The 17982-nt window shown below is 39.2% G+C and overlaps 1 protein-coding gene across 1 annotated transcript in view; it reads left to right on the plus strand.

Moving 5' to 3' along the window:
* The first annotated feature begins 1866 nt into the window (after nucleotides 1–1866).
* Nucleotides 1867–17982, plus strand: part of LOC121950377 (A disintegrin and metalloproteinase with thrombospondin motifs 20) — a 156281-nt gene continuing 140165 nt past the window's right edge. The window contains exon 1 of the mRNA XM_088080363.1: nucleotides 1867–2694. Within this exon, the coding sequence (XP_087936489.1) occupies nucleotides 2625–2694 (70 nt within the window). The 5' untranslated portion in view covers nucleotides 1867–2624. The remainder of the gene's footprint in view (nucleotides 2695–17982) is intronic.

Below are 17982 nucleotides of genomic sequence, written 5' to 3' on the forward strand. Positions count from 1 at the left end.
TGTCCCACTCTCAAGTCTCCACCTTCAATGCGGAAATACAAGCAGTGACAGGATAAACGGCGCTGTGCTGCGTGAGCCCTCTGGATGCTGTCAAAAGCCCCGTTTGTTCACTCTGTAGTGTGTTTTGTTCTGCTTTCATTTTTTTGTTATTTATTTTTGATTTATTCATTTATTTATTTTGCTTGAAACTATCACAGAAACACTCAGGAGAAACAAAAAGACAGACAGAGATGTTGTTCTTGCCTTCATGCTTGTAGTGTGACAGTGACCTCTGGTGGACAATAAACAGAACGTACAGGCTACCACACAGAGATTCATGTAAACTACCTCCCCTTCTCTTTTTATTGAGAAAATTAATATGTGCATACCATAAGTAAATACATTTTAAAAATATAAGCAGGAGTACATGCATACAGATTTAAAAAAAAAAAAAAATGTTCCGTCAGGGGATTCACAGGAAAAAATGCAAAATTTTCCAAAGACTTGACACTTTTAATGAACTGAGTGATTTGAGTAGATCCTCTAATCCTTGGAGAAAAGATAAAAAAAAAAATAGGAGGTGACTTTGAGAATTTCTGTGTGAGTAAAAACGTTGCATTTGGAATAACAAATGTCTGATATTCAAGAATGGTATTGTCTGGAATAGAAATGATTTCTATATTGTGTTTACTGAAGGAGCAGGAAGTAGATAAGTGGGAAACGTTTTGTTTGAGAACAGAAATCACAGGAGGGCAACCACACTATCTACCTGTGAATTTTTGTGTTTTTTGTTCAACATAACTGCAGTGATGGGGGAAGTATTCAGATCTTCCAGCAAATTAAAATGATAACACTTCTTTAAAAAGGCTGCTTAATAAAGAAGCTCTTTTATAGCAATACCCTGAATTCCCAGTCATTGGGGCTAGATGGATATATGACAGCAACTGCAATAAAATGACGAAAGAGTCCATAAAAACAAATGACAAGCAGTGATGTCTGTCAAGAATGATAAACAGCAACAAATTATGTGAAATGTTACTGCACTCAGTATGCAGAATGGCCCGATTGAGGGCATTATATTATTATGTATTTTACATGACTGGATTATTAATATTGATGCATTACTCTATAACAATGTGTTGTATTTTATAATCTAATCAAATTTTTGGGTGTAAATCTTGATGTGTAACTAGTAACTACAGCTGTTAGATAAATGTAGTATCTACATTAGATACAAAAGTATCTAAAAACTGTCTGTTGCTAGAGTAAATGTATTTTAGTTATTTAAGACCACTTTAAACCTGTATTTAGATAACGTTAATTCAGAAAGTAGTCCGACCCTTTCGCTTTTTTCATATCTTGTTATGTTGTAGCCTTATTGTTTAATTTCATGTTTGTTATCATCAAGCTACACCCAATACCCTATAATAACAAAGAGAAAACAAGACGTATGATGAGGATGTTTATAATGATGATGAGTGTTATTATTATTATTACTATTATTGGTGTTTCTTTTTTTATTTCTGCAAATTTGTACAGAAAAACCCAGCATCAATAACAATATATATATATATATATATATATATATATATATATATATATATATATATATATATATATATATATATATATATATATATATATATATATATATATATATATATATATATATAACAATAACATGAGTACTGATCCTTTGATATGTCACCTAAAATTTAGCTCAGGTGCCTCATGCATTTTACTTGACTGTCTGTGTCAGACATTTATACGCCTTGATTGGAGTGCACCTGTGGTTAATTTAAACTGATTGGACATGATCTGGAAAGGCAGACACCTGTCTTAACAAGGTCTCACAGCTGGTAATGCATATCAGAGCCAAAACAAAGCCATGAGGTGGAGGGAACTTCCTGCAGAGCTCAGAGACAGGATTGTGTCAAGGCACAGATTGGTAGAGGGCTAAACTTTCTGCATTGAAGGTTCCCAAAAGCACTTTGGCCTCTGTTAATCTTAAATTGAAGAGGTTTGGAACAACCAGGAGTCTTCTAGAGCTGGCTACCAAGAAGGGCCTTGTTAAGAGAGATGAGCAATAATCTGATGGTCACTCTGGCTGAGTTGCAGAGATGTGTGAGGATGGGGAGAAACTTTGGAAGGGAGGACTTTCACTGCAACACTCCACTGATCTGAGCTTAAAGATGTACTTTTTAACTTTTGCCAAAATAAGTTTTTCTCATATTCTTTGAAACTATCAAAATATTCAGATAGGAGTGAGACAGGTGATCTACGAAAAAAAAAAAACAGGTCCCTCTGACTCCTCCTGGTGCTATTATTGGAATTTGCAGAAATCCACCACGCCCGGCAGAGCTCAACCAATCAGAGCCAGGGAGGCTCTGCAGCGTCAATTACAGCTCGCGCACATGCTACACAGTCCCTCCCTCGCGCACGCTCGGTTAAGCTCACTACCATCAGCGCGCGCCTCAGGAGGAAATTACGGATGCAATGGCTGGAAAAACAACCTCCAGCAATGAAAACACTGATTATTCCTCTACTCACAGCAGCGTCAGCAGCGGCGAGGACAGAGTCGCAGAAGAAACCGAAGGCGGAAGCGAGCTAAAAGTAAAGAATTCAACCGAGCCCGAGATAAAAGGATGCTGAACACCGGAGCTGCTTTTCCGAGGTGGCGACAGCTAATGGGAGCTGAAAGGACTCCAAACGACGGTGAGTTAGCCTCATTTCTGCTTTACAGTCAAATTATGTTTTGAATTAATGCACTGTAGGCTGTATTTTGTGTTACTGTGATGTTGGTGTGGAGCTACTGTTAGCCTGTTTCCAATGCTAAGGCTGGTTAGCATTTATTTATTGCAGAGTGGCTAAAAATATTTTTGTGAGGTGACCAGACAGACTTATCAGTTTGGGTTTAGTTTGAGTGACCAGATGGAGGCATCTCCCCAGAGAAAGACACACGAAAGTTTAGAGTTTAAAAAAAAGAAAACCTAAAGGACATTCAGCCACATGATTCTCTGGTTTGATTGAACCGAGATCGAACTGTTTTCAATAGTACATAGAGGCAACCAAGCAGCGCTCATCAGCTGTGCAGTACCATCCCAAAGAAGAAGCGTGATGGTGGCAGCATCATGCTGTGGGAGTTTTCAGCAGCAGAGAGTGAGGGTCTGGTCAGAATGGAGGGATGGATAAATGGAGCAAAGATATTAGCAATGAAAACCTGATCCAGATCGCTCAAGACCAACAGGACAATGACTCTAAGCACACAGCCAAGACCACACCAATGTTTGGAGACAACTCTTTGGATGTCCTGCAGTGGCCCAGCCAGGGCCTGGACTCAAACATCATCTAGCCTAATCTAGCATCTTTGGAGACATCTTTTGGAACCTGAGTAAACCCAAAAGGATCGGCAGTGGATTGATCTTGGGCTGGGCAAAACTGTACATGTACTTGCTGATCAGGTCAGCTGAAACTACTTGTCATTCTGGCAAGGAACACCAGACACATGACAAGAGAAAAACTTCTCAGAGTTATTTTCCTCTGCCAAATCTTCATGCAGTGCAAAACAAACAACCTCATCAAACCCAACTTGTGTCAAACACCAATCGGCATATTGGCAAACAAATGGAAACATTTGCTCAGAAGTGCTCTGAGTAACTTTTTTTCAATGTGTAGCAGCAATACTTGATCTGTTTATGGTGTGTTAGTTGCTATTTACACTGTGTTTTTGAATTGTGATCAGTTCCATGTGGACAAGAGGGCCTGGCTGTCTAGCTGGATGGGTGGGGTAGTGATTTGGGAGGTGTGTGCAATATTAGATGTTAAAACCATGCATATGAAACAGTTTTATTTTATTGAAATCACAACTGTAATCAAACACTTAAACCAAGCAGAGACATGAAACACATTTACAGCCATGCTAGCAGCTCTTGTGAGATTGTGTCTATGCGCAGTTGTGCTTTTCAGCAAAATGGTATGTTTGAATATTAAAATGCTCATGACAGTGCAGTTACAGTGCTAACATGGCGAAAGTTAGTAGGTATAATTTTGCCATTTTCACCATATTAATTTGGTGTATTAGCATACCAACATTTGCCAATCAGCACTAAACACTAACTCCAGCAGAGACTGATGGAAATTTCATACTTTTGTAAGTATTTGCTCCTGAACTAAACTGAAATGTTGGTTCATTTTTATTTTGCAAACTAAGGAAAATTAGGTCTGCAGCCATGATAAACCAAGCAGTCCACAACGACACAACAATGCAAATCAGATCTGTTTAAAAGAACTTTCCACCAGTTCTATTGTGAGGCGGGAGGCAATAATTTATGAAGTGCAGAAACAACGGATGATAGCTTAAGATGTTTCAGATGTGCCACAATCTTTGTAGCTGTTCACCAGTTCTATATCAAAACCTTTTATGACAGTTAAAGTGTGGCTAAACGATGACTCCATGGGATCAAAAATCAAGTCCTTCATTTTAGCCACACTTAGGTGAAGTAATGACTGATCACACCATGCCGTGGCACAGAGGCACCTGTGTGGTAAGAGATGCACTGAGCAGCGATATTTTTTGACATTTTGAGCAGCTGTCGTAGTGTAAAGAGTGAGAAAGTCCGCGTAAGGTGGATGGGTCAAACAAACTGGACTTTCACCCCCAAGAATGCTGTTCATTTCCTGTGTGAAACCAGTGAAAGTTAATTTAATAACTGTGTATTATGCTAGTATGTGTGGTATGCTAAAGTAGTGACATGTCACATGATGTATTTAATGTATGTCACGTGATGTCACATTATGTTAGTAAGAACGCAGTTATTTTGATAATAATCAATAATCAACATGCTTTTGTTGCCTAAACCTAAGGAAGTGAATCTGAAAACATTTTTTACTGTACATTTCCTAAGAAAACCACAGACTGTATAAATAATAGATGTAGCTACCATGATGTCACCGATTGGTTTGTGGATTACTGTTTTGAAGCTTTAAGTTTGGCAGTCTGGTCATCGCAGTTTCAGAAATGATGAGTGAGAAAGCCTGTCACTCTGGCTGCCTGCCCTTAAATATTCATAACTTTAGGCCTAAATAAAATGTATATGGGTGAGTTATAAAATAATGTATCCCTGCACAGGTTTCAGTTGAATGTTGAAGTTAGCTATGGAGACCGTGCAATGAACTACAGTTCTGCATTGGCTTTATTTTTAAGTCTTGGAGGTTGCAGCCTTGTGAAAATGGGACTTTATTTTGAAAAGACACAATGTATGTAATGAGTGTAAATTAAGATGCCATCCCTGAACGTCCAAAACCATTGCAGGAGAGGTGCCTAGAACGTCATAGTATAACTTCTACGTGTATGTATGTATGCACCAATAGTTGTTGAGATGTTTTAGTCAAAGCGGTAGAGCGACCATCATTGTCCTCCATAGATTCACACTGCCAGCATGGCTAAAAATGATATAACACATTTGGGATGCTATACAGTCATATTCATTGTCATGAATGGGTCACAATGGTTAACCTTCACACTGTTTGAAGATACAGTATTTTATGGAATCTAGCGCTTGTTCCTCTGAAGGTTGAATGCGATTATTGTAATTTCCTTGTGTAAGGAAATGTTAAAGAAAAAATGTACAAAAGCATACTGAAAAACGCAAAAAAATGACCTCAAGTCATCTGGAAACTATGTGGCGATAAACATAGTCAGAATTTCAAAATTTAATTAAAAACCCATGATATTTTTAATAATATTGGTATGTGTGATTGTCTCTTTGGAAACCAGTATAAAGTTAGTGGAAACACTGACCCAAAGCATATGTCCGTCTGATGCAGCAGCAACAGATGTCACCAACAACACACGCAAAATCAATCTTTTTATGTCATGTTTGATTTTTAGGAAAATCTTGACGAGTCCCAGTGACGAGAAGAGACTTTTATGCGATTTTTAACAGCTGAGCAGCATTTAAGTTTATCCTCATGCAAACAATATGATGATCAAAACAGTTCACTCTCACATGCAGGCCTGTTTATCATGTTTTTAGGCAAGGTGGATGATACCAAGCGTGACACTCTTCATAGTAAAAGCTTTCTTGTTACTCATAAACTAAGAGAGACTACATTTTTTCCCTAATGGACTTTTTACATCTTCTGACAATGGATGCACATGGTCTGAATTACATGAAAAGCAGACTAAACCACATGTGTAAACAAACTGCAATTAAGTTATTTTGTATGGAGCAGCATAATGAGTGCCATTACTGCCATTGTGGTGGCCAAGAGTGTGTATCGTCTTTATTCCTGATGTTTGATGCAGGCTTTCACAAACACGTAATTTTGAATTTATGAGCTTAATGGGAGTTCATCAGTGGTTGTTTGTCATTTTTTTATGTATGTGTATGTATGCGGCTGCAGTTGTGTGTACCGGCACTTCTGTTCTATGTGCCTGCCGTCTGTATGTGTGTCTGTGTGTGTTTTACATCGGGGTGTAAACACAAGCCAGAGGGGGTGAGCAGTTGGGTGTAATATTTGTAACGTAAAGCTATTGCTGGGTGCCTGAGCGACCTTCAAAGGAGCCCCATGTTTGATGAGACCACAAACCGCTGAGCTCTCAGATGAATGCTGTGTGTGTCATTGCATCTGCCGGTGTGGGATAGCCCTCACACCTGTGCACAAGAGCTTCTTTGAAGTACCCAATCGTCTCCTGCATGCCTCCTCTAACCTTAGTGGCAGGATCCCAACACCGCACACACACAGTTCGCACGCAGAGACAGGGAGCAAGGCCAAACTCTGGGCTCTCCTGTGGTGAGCTGGGAGATGGAGTGAGCTGATGTGGTGGAGGGAGGGAGGAGTGTATGAGTAAAGGAAAAAAGCAAGAGAGGAAAAGAGTGTAACAGTGAGCGAGGTGAAGGAACAAAAACAGAAAAATGTAAAAAGGGAAAGCTAACAGAAAAAGGCTACACAATAACTATAATAGAGAGGGGGAGAGTAGGAGGATGAGAGGATCTAAAGAGGGGTGAAAGAGGGAGGAAAGTTACGAGGGAGAGCAGAAAGGGAGGTCTCCCGCAGTTTGGGAACAAGGGCAAAGGCGGGAGAAGTGCCAGAGTGGCTTAAATCACCAGGGAGAGAATCAGCAGGTGGAGGAAGTGATCAGAGGAAGTCATATGATGTCAAGGAAACCTCCAGGGTAAACGAGGACACATGAGATGAGAGCTTGTACTTGATGCAGTAGGAGAGATAGGAAGGCCGTGCGTCCCAGATTTGTGACTCTCATCTGTTATCATTACCTCTTTGTTACAGAGCAGTCTGTTTTTCTGGTAGTTTTTTAAAACCCAGGTTATAGGGTATAAAACGTACCAGAATCCTTAAATTCCTTACCGTTAACCGCTAACCCTGCTTATATGGACCCCCAAATAATCTGTTTGGTGCACTTTTTTCAAGCTCAGACTACGATGTTTATTCGAAAATGATTGCCAAAAGTGACAAATCTTACCCAGTTTCAACAATAAAAAAAATATAAATATGTAATCTGTGAAAATGGAAATTAACATAAATTTAAATGCATAATCCTCATATTTAACCGTTTAACTGTTGGTACATCATACAATTGAAGCTAAAAATCTTTTTTGATCTTTTTGCAAGTTGTTTAGGATTTTGGAAATACCTTAAAGGTCCAGTGTGTGTGATTTAGGGGGTTGTATTGGCAGAAATGGAAGATAGTATAGTAAGTGTGTTTTCTTTAGTGCATTATTACCTGAAAATAAGAATTGTTGTGTTTTTGTTATTAGAGTGAGATGATTTTTTTTCCACTTTGTTTCATTGCTATGTTTCTACAGTAGCCCAGAATGGACAAACCAAGCCGTGTTTTCATGTTGGCCAGATTGCGGCCCCCTCTGCCATGAAAGTATTAAAAAACCTGATCTGCAGATAGTTTGGCTCCTGCTAAAAACCTCTTGAACAATGTAGACTTGAGGAATCCCATCCTAGAGAAGTTTCCGCTGGTTGCAATCTTAAATCCTCAGCGCTAGATGCTACTAAATCCACTTATGTCTTAAACACTGTTCCTTTTTAAAAGTGTAATTAGTATTGTAGAACAATTCACTGGATTCTTGAAAAATTGTCGATAGAAAAATGCAACCTTCACTTCAAGATCTTAGAAATAATAGATGAAGATCTTAAAAAAATAATACAGGACACTGAAATGAACATTAGAATATATCAGAATATAGTAAAACTAATCAAGCAAGATATAATGCGAAAGATGCTTAGCTCTGTCTCGACTGCAGTGATAATACAAAAGCACAGCTGTCCTTGCATAAACCCAGTTTGTGTTTATTATTGTCTCATACCACTTCTCAGGCTGAACACAAAGGCTACTAAGTAATTAAGTGTTTAACAGCTAAAATAAGACAGCATAGCAAAATGCCCTCTGATGTATGTCTACAAGCGTGGCTTTGAGTAATTACCGGCTTCAGACAGGTGCATCCAGCTCATTAGACTGAAACTGGCAGATTTATGTTCACAAGTCAACACCGCAGAGGCAGTGTGTACAGTCGCTGTGATTAATTAGCAGTCTTGTCGTGTAGTGTAACAGTTCACCCGGCTCATCAGAGGTCTCCCATGTTGGAATTCAAATGAGCCAATTGAATGGGAGGACCCGCTTTGGGAGACAGAGAGGAGCAACAGGGGGTATGGGCACAGCATCAGGCTCGAATAGAGGAGCTTCAATGTATGTTTGTAAGCCCACTGCCTGTCCATACAAGGCTTTTAGCAGTGTGCCACTGATGGACATTCAGAGTTCACTACAGGGAGTCTCCTCTCAAACCGGAACACTGTTCAGCCAGTTTAATGTATGAAAATCTCTGCGAGTGTAAAGAATTTGATCAGCTTTTGTTTTTGGGGTGGGGGTTATTGCTATGATATCAGAACATTTATAGCTGTGTTTACAGAAAGAGCCCTACCATGTGTTTGATTTGCTGATTTTGTCCAAATGAGGGGACTGTAGTTACCTTTGCAACACATAGAGGGCAGTAGTGGCTTACAACTCCTTATAACTGACTAATGTGGTCAACAACACATGTTTAGACATGCAGAACACAGGATATGGATCAAACATGAAATCACATAAAAAATGAAATATTGATATTCTGTGCAGAGCTTTCAAATGACTGTGTTTCGTGTGATGTGAGGCAACATGACTCAAGTTGACCAAATTAAAGTCATTTTGGTGTTTAAATGTAAAACTTATGAACAGCAAGTTGTAATGGCCTCCCTATTTCTCTTCTGTGGGTTGTAGCACATTCAGAAAATATCTGTAGCAGCTGTTCGCTCAACCAGCCCTTTCCCCGAACCTGTGACACATGCACACGCACACGCACACACATATGCAAACTCACACACATATCAACAGCTCATCAGGAGTCTACTTCTGAAGAATGATCTGGCGGCATCTTGAGTGGCAGCTCGCCATTGCGTTGCACTCGAGTGGTCACCGACACTGCCTGATTGCAGGAGGTTGCCCTCTCATGTTCCCTCAAAAATCTCTGGCCACAATCCCAAAATTATCTGTCCAGCCGAGCGCACCAGCATGGGAAAAAAAAGCCTCCCCTGACATCTCCTCGGCTCGAAAGCTACTTGTTAGTTGGGTGTATTCTGGGACATCTGGCAAAAAGCCACTTGTCATGCAATGCAAAGCCATGCACGCAAGCACCTGAATTTAACACAGCAAGACACATGATCACAAACTGTTAGATATGTATACTGTATATATATAGTGTGTGTCTTGATTTCATATATTTGATAATAAAACTGAGTTGATGAAAATAGAGTTGAAAGTATACATTTGATTTGAAATACTAAATGCTGGTCTTAACAAAGACGTGCAAAACACAATCGAATTAAAACAGCTATTCCACAGCTAGGGGTTGCACTTGGATGAGCATTTAATATGTATATAACATTTCCCAAAATTCACAGCTGAAGGCTTTGAGCAATTTGTTTTTGCTTTCAGTTATGCTGTTGAAACTAACAGACCCTATTAATTTGCAATGACAATGTACATAAGTTTGGATTTATATAAAATATGAAAGTTGGCATGGCCATTGTGTATGAGGACTTAAGTTTGTGTGCTTGGTTTTGTCGGTTGTCGTGGGTGTGGTTTCCAATTTAATTAGTCTGGTTTGCATCTTATTAAGCTATGTTTCCATCTGTTGAATTGTGTGGTCACTTTGATGTATCACAGCACCGACTGGGTTGGTGTAAAACTTTGTAAATGATCCTGTGTTGGCAGGGTCCAACTATCTTTAGGATGCACACGTTAAGGTGGCTAGCATTAGCTTGTTGAGCATTCTCATTTAAACTATTTCTAATGTTGAATTTGTCATCTTTCAACGTTTTGGTCTGGATTTCCACGGAGCTGTCCTGGCTTGATGCTTGCTTAGTCATTAGTCAAACTGAATGTTATATATAAATTTCACTGTATTAAGGAGTAACTGAATACAAGTAATGCTGTTATGTATATAAAAGACAAAATATCAGTGAGTGTATTCTGTTACAGATGCAGTTAAAATTGGTGGTAATCTCAAAACAGTGTCTTTAAAACAAATTTCCTTGAAGGGTTTACTTCATTTGTTCTTGTTTTATTTTCTCTAACATGTCTTAACTGAATGCAAACCCACTGAGTTTCTGATTATGATTTGCTATCTGCCCAGTCAGTTTGAACGTTTTGACAAGTAAACAGAATTTTCATTTATAGGCCCAATTCAGTCTTAAAGCGGAAAGGCAGTGATGTGCTAGTTGTAGTGTCTAGCCTTACTAACTTTACATACAAATAAACTAATGCAACTGTTAAAAAGTGTGTTCACAGGCATATATTTTTTAATTTTGTTGGCAATTCATACTTGCTTTTGTACTGTTTACTAGGGCTGGGCGATATGGCCTCAAATCAATATCACGATATATTGAGCAGTTCACCTCGATAAGTTTAAATGGACGATAACCCTGCGCCCCCTGTGCAAAAAAAAAGTTTGGCCATAGATGGGGCTGTGGCAGTTACATTCATAGTATGACTCCCCTGGACCTATTTATTGCAATTATTTTGCCACTTTAAAGGACTGTAAAACCACACTGTGGAAAATACAAATTAAGTGCTTTTAGCTGTTAAGATTTATTGAACAGCTGATAAGCACAGATTACTTGAAATGTAAACGATAACTTAAATTTCCTGCAAACACAAAGTATTAAAAATACAATCTCTAATAAACAAATTCTAAATATGGATATTACAAAGAGCTTACTCCAAAATGGCCACATTCAAGTTGTCAAGTAATCAGGTTCTCTATAATGAGAGAAACAAGTTGCATCCCTTGTAAACTAAAAGCAAATGCTTTGGTTATAGGCTGCTGCCTGGTGGTGGAAGCACTTGTTGCTGGTCCTGATCGCTTCTCGCTTTTTTTATGTCTTCGAATTGAATAACGTGGTTGTACTGCAGGTGGTGGAAGAGGTTGGATGTGTTACTGTGACTTGTCGCCACAGTATTTTGGCACAGTTTACATTTCACATTTTTTTGGTCGACATCGTCCTTGCTGAACCCAAAATACTGCCAAACGATTGATGAAGCATTTCTTTTTGGAACAAGCTGCTCACCTTCTCCCTCGACCACATCAACTTCGTCTACTTCAGCCGCCACAGCAGCCGCTGCAACTTTCAAACCGTCCTCCATCTCCTCACCTCTCTTTCCCTGTTTGTTACAGACTGGGTGGGGCGGAGTCACGTCTCCGACGTAGTACAGCGTCTTAAAGGGACATGAGAACATAGCCTACCTACACGTAACCAAAACCAATTTTCATTTTCTTTTTTTTAAACACCGAATATACCGACATGGGCAAAATGACGTCGGTTATCGTCGTAAATTTCGGTATCGATAAATTTTCGGTTTATTGCCCAGGCCTACTGTTTACTTTCAGAGGAACCATTTCTTCATTTAAAGTATGGAAGCTTTATGTTACATTTGTGTGCTGTCAATCTGCCTTGTTGTGATCAGTAAGTCTCCAATCAATTTCATAGCTGATAGGTAGCTTACCTGCTTTGCATACATGATTCAATAGAGATGCATTTTTAACATATTCAGCCTGGACAGAGCATGATTCTCACTTACTATTAATTACTATTATTATTAAAAAAAAACTAGTATGAGACACGCAACCCTATAAACAGATTTCTAAAAAAGTATGTGCAGTGTCACTTCTGCATGATAGTGGCAGAGAGGACTGGAGCTAGGACTCTGTTATGTGTTTTTGCTGTGAAATTGTATGACTAGTACAAATGAGCTCAATACGATTATTTTGGAGTATTCTAAAAGTAATCCAAAGTATTTTGAATATGTGTCTTAGTTTGGTTAATCTAATACAGTACATTACAAATGACACTTTTTAGGGTATGTATATGTATTTTTAGGGTAATCTGCAATGGCATATATTTAAAAGTAACCATCCAAACGCTGACTTTTGATCAATTGGTGGTTTCCCTTTCAGCAAACACATTATGTAGCTTTTAATCAAATTTAGCACTTTCAAACAAGATCTTTTTTTTTTTGGTTTACTTTTATCGATTATTATTTTTATTTTTTGTAGTTTACGTCTTTGATACATTTTAGTTTTTCTGCTACAAACGTACCTGTTTTCTAATGAGAGCTGCCACTTTGTTTATGTATGTACACAATGCCTCACTTCCCTGTGGTCAAAGCTCTTAACTGCACAGTGCTTCTCATTGAGCCTATAACCTCCATTGTTTGGATCAAGATTTCTATGGGGGATCCTTTTGTGCGGGCTCACCAAGGTATAACTGGGGCGTAATTCATGTGATGGGGGGGCTGCTGCAGGTCAGCAGTGACCCTGAATTCTGAAAAGGCCTTCTTATCTTCTTGAAGCAAATCATTGATGGTAGGTAACCTCTGCCACTGATGCTTTGCTCCACTGAGGGCGGAGGTGAAAGGAGCCAGCGTGGCCCTTTGACATCCCAGCAGGGACCCTGTAATCCAACGCTCGTCAGTGCTAATCCAGATCTTCACAGCCTCAAAGAGACCAGCAACACAATTGCGTGTTGCAATTGCTAACATTCCCCTGACATTAACAACCAGGTATGACCTTTAATATACAGATGAATGGAGGAGAACAAATAGGGTTGCTAGTTCATTCTTCTTTTAAATCTGCAAGGAAAAATTATAGGTTTCCTCTTTGACAATGGCAGACTCTGATTGGCTGTGGCCAGCAAGGAGTCAAGGGTCAAGCCAGTGACATCTGAGTTGGTCTCTCCCCCTTTTCATTCTCACTTGTGCCATGCAATTTTCCATGAGAAATGCCAAAACACTCGAGAGGAACTTTCTTTGAGATGTGAAGAGTTTCAATCCCAGGTGGGCTGGGACACTAATCTGCCTGAGCCTCTGTGCACAAAAGCAGTTTTTTTTTAATGGTTTACAAATTCCTAATTTGTTGAAGGTTTTCTGATCTCTCTTTTCTTGGTTTTTCCCTTGTATTGTCATCCTGTAATACTCCAGAAAATACCAGTCTTTAGTTGGATAAATAACCTGAGGTGGATTGGGGTGGTTGTTCCCATCTCTCACAATGAATAAGCTGCGCTGAGACTTCAAAGCAGGTCTAGACCTCAGCTTTGAGGCCTTGAGAATATTCTCAGCGCACAAATGACAAAAGACTGCCACAGGTGGTTTATTCTTCAAACTATAAAACAATGCTCCACCTTATTTGTTCCTCACTTTTTCTTGAAAACCTGTTGCGACACGTTGATGGATGAGGTTAAGGGCTACACCAAGGAAAGAGTAAAGAAGAGAAATAAAGGGGTTAACACACTGACATACACTGTAACCTTTTTGCTAAGATTTGCCTGTTTGCTCTTCAATAGTTAGAATAATATGTCACACAAATACGGCGTACAATACTTAAATGATTTACATGGAAATGCACTTGGTCCACTTGCTATCAGCACATACATAAAAACACAGAGTTCCTTTCATAGAAATCTAGATTTTTAGGTTTATTCTTAATAGTTAAATCAGTTGTTGTTCATGGAATCACCCTCAAAGCTGCCTTTCAATTACACTCAATGTTAAAACTCGCTTAATCCATTATAATAAACAACAGATGTACAAAGGAAAATATTAGTATCCAAGTCACAGCACCTTGGCAGCTCAGGACTGTGTTTTCTTTGTGGTCAAATAATAAATCTCATAATCACCCCTCAGAAGTACAATCATTGAGATGCCATTCATTACAACACACATTGTGAGTGATTATTATGCGATTCATCCCTCTCAATCTCCAAAACTGAGGCCGTTTTGTGCATTGATTACACTTGAGGTTAACACCCAGCAAGCCCTTATAAAGTACACTCATAATGCCGAGTCATCCTAATCCTGTGGATTTATATTTCTCCACAGTGAAAACTGTTGGTGGCTGAATGTTTAGTGGACTATAAATAAGAACAGCTCACAATAATGGTGGCTGTGGATGATATGGAGGATTGAACACATCCACCGCAGGCTTAGTCTGTGGATTAAACAGCACAACAATGGTGGACAGGATGATCATGTGTGTGAGAGGTGAGGAAGTAAATGGCTCTTTTGTTCTTTTAGATTTTCAGATTTTCTTTGTTGTAAGTATCTCATTGCCTTCTTTGTCAATGTCATCACAACCGAAGTTATGAACTTCAGTCACTAACTGTACTACACGTACACTGGATTAGTATGGATTCTGTTATGTACACCCTGCAGTTCCTTTTCAATTGGTCCAGATCATGTTATGTTTTTACCAGAGAAATATCTGGTAAAAATGTTGTCACATTAAATTTCCTGGTGTGACGGTGGTGCAGTGGTTGGCACTGTTACCTCACAGCAAGCGTTTTCATGTTTCTGGAGCCCTTCTGTGTGGAGTTTGCACTTTCCCCCCAGTGTCAGCGTGAGTTTTTCCCTGGTTCTCCGGCCTCCTCCCACAATCCAAAGGCATGCAAGTTAGGTTGACTCGTGACTTGCCCGTGTGTGTAAATGGTTGTCTGTCTCTTTGTGTGTTAGCCCTGTGATCGATGTTCTACCTAAAACTCACTAAAAGTAATGCACTATAATTTGTGTTTGACCCACGTAATGGTTAGCCCAGATGCTGTGACTTATGGGCGGCATGCTGTTCTTCATCTGGGGACAGGAGGAAAGGAGAAAGTTAGGCGACGCGGTACACAGTCGACTTAGGAAGGTGGTAAGGATCGATCAAACAAATAGCTCTTTGACGCAGGAGTTTGTGTCTTATGTAAAACCAAAAGTCAATGGTGAGTGATTTTAAGCTGCGTATGAAAGTCATGTCTTGTTGAGTATGTGACACTCAGCCATGACTGTTTTCCTTAACCTAACCAGTAGGGACACTAATCCATAAACTACACGAAACATTCTATGACGATACGCACAGCCCACAATGGATTATGTGACACTGAAAGATTCAAGGGATAAATGTACTCTGTCAAAAGAAGGCCATATTTCTCAAAGCCTTTGGCATTTTATTTTGACATATTCAGTTTTGAAACACGGACTTTGAAAAGTGTAAACCCGAACTGGGATGCAGAATATGTTAACAGACGACAGTAGGGTTGCCATTTTTTAAAGATCAACTGTGTTTTCAGATCCAGATTTGCTTCAGATATTTTGGTTTTACTGGATCTGTAGAAAGCCTGTCTTGTGGATCCCATTGAATGTTTTCAGAAAAATCGCTATCTATACCTACCTACCTATCTCAGCAATAAAGCTTTAAATAAACTGTTGTTGTAAACCAAAACTAAGACCTATGTTGTAAGAAAAAAGCTTTTTTCCTAGTACCTACAAGGGTGCTAATCCTGTTATCAGTTGTCTGTATGTTAACCCCTCTAGTGTTTCCATCAAGAACAGGCCTGACTTTTCCAATAGATTTCAAGTCACTCACGCTTCACCTTTTGCACCTTTGGAAAAACCTGTCACGTAAAGGAAGGCTTGTGGATGTTCAGAGCAGGGGCCCCATTTCCGAGCACTTAGCTGTCATGTAAATCTGAGGGTGTCATCAAAAACCCAAACACATAGTGCTGTCTTCAGCGCTGCATGTTTCAGTATGTAGCCCAGTAGAGGTACTACTGTAGGGCATGGAAATTAACCGGAAAAAATAAATATCCACAATTATAGCTTAAAGGATCGAAAATAACAAAGTTGTAAACTCCCTTAAAACTCGGCTTTCTGAAATGGGGCTGCCTAACATAGCAGAGTGTGTTGGTAAATTATCAGTGTGAATCCTTTTAACTTCAATCACCATCTTTGGGATGTGGAGATGATTGCTACATGGTGTAATTGAAGAGTAGATCAAAAGCAGAGGCAGAAGTGCTCGCTGGAGACGAGTGTCAGAGTGCACGGAGTGAGCTGCAAGTACAGACTGTGGCACTGTTGGGAAACTGAGTCCTATAGATTACAGGCCTGGGATTATCATTATGACAGTCGCTGGGTGAGAAGCAAATCGTACCCAGAGTAGACTGATTTGGAAATGATTTTAACAATACAAAGGTTTGACTATATGATTAGGTTGGATGGGGTGTGCTGGTAATACTGTAGTGATTACATTTGCATGACAACTGAGATGAGAGTTAATAATCTATTATTGAAGTAAGTGCAAGAACTATTGGCAGAAGTTTGTGGCTGGAGGCATTATGTTTTCAGTTTGTCCGCACATCTGTACATCCCATTCTCGTGAACGCTTGTGAACAAATATCTCAAGAACACCTCTATAAATTCTATAAATATATATGTCTATAAAGTTGGCACAAACGTCCACTTGAATTTGTTGAACTATGAACTGATTTGACGTCGGTGGTCATAGGTCAAAGGTCAAGGTCACTGTGACCTTGCATTCCCTTTCATTCTTGTGATGCAATATTATGAGAATTCACAAGTTAATTAGGACAAAATTTCACACAAGCTAGGGTGACGCATTGACGTAATCCATCACGTAAATATGTCGATTCACGTAATGTGTGTCGACGTGTCACACCGTTTCGCACCTTTTCACACAGCGTGTGTCATGAGAGCGTGAGCAGCGCTGATTGTGTTGGGGTTTTTTTCGGCACTCATGTTATCAAGTTAGAGCGTACACACTGCTCGCCCGAGTAGCGCTTGTCAGGCACGTCTGAGCTGTATGTTAGCTGCAGCACATCTAGAGAAATGGTGGTTCGCCGTTTTTTTTACTCGTGACGCTTGCGTTTGTTGACTCTATACTACTTTACACTGCAGTTTAAAGTCTCTCTCTGTCACAGAGGTGAGGAAATACAAAAATGTTTGTTTTACCTCAACTTCCTTGCTTCCCTTTCAAAACAAAAGCCCTCTGACTGTGTCTTTGTGGACAGAATGCCATAAGTTGCTGATACAATGCATTTTATTTTGAAAAATGTATTGGACGGGGGTTGTCAGCTGTGCAGGAGCTTGTATAACTTCATAAATGAGTGTAATATGTGCTTATAAATATAAAAATTACTATTTTGATGCAGAGAGAATGCACTAGTTATAATTATTTCTGTTGGAGAAAATTTAAACTGTTATTCAACTTGCGCTAATTTTACTGTAAGATGTTTTGTTGGACTGCTAGATTTGAGGTTTGTTACTGTAACAAAGAGTAACTGTTTTGTGAAGTGACTTGAATTTTACATTGTTTTATTTATTTTGCTGTTGGATTGCTAAATGTAGATTGCTCTACATTCCTTTTACTTGAGTGGAACAAGCTCTTGCATTAATCATATTTTGGAGAGACTTTATATCAGACTGTAAAACACAGATTACCAGTTAAGACTGGGCTATTTTTTGTTGGGGAGTAATGCCCTGCAGTGTATGACAAGTTTTAAAATGTTATTTTCAGTAAATTTGTTGTTATATTAATCGAGTAATAAAAAAACAATAGTTAGTGTAATAAATAATAATGGATAGATTAATCCATTAATTGAAAAAATAAT

This window comes from Plectropomus leopardus, chromosome 7 (assembly GCF_026936395.1).
Source record: "Plectropomus leopardus strain MGB_pleo_1.0 chromosome 7, ASM2693639v1, whole genome shotgun sequence".
NCBI classification, from domain to species: Eukaryota; Metazoa; Chordata; class Actinopteri; order Perciformes; family Serranidae; genus Plectropomus; species Plectropomus leopardus.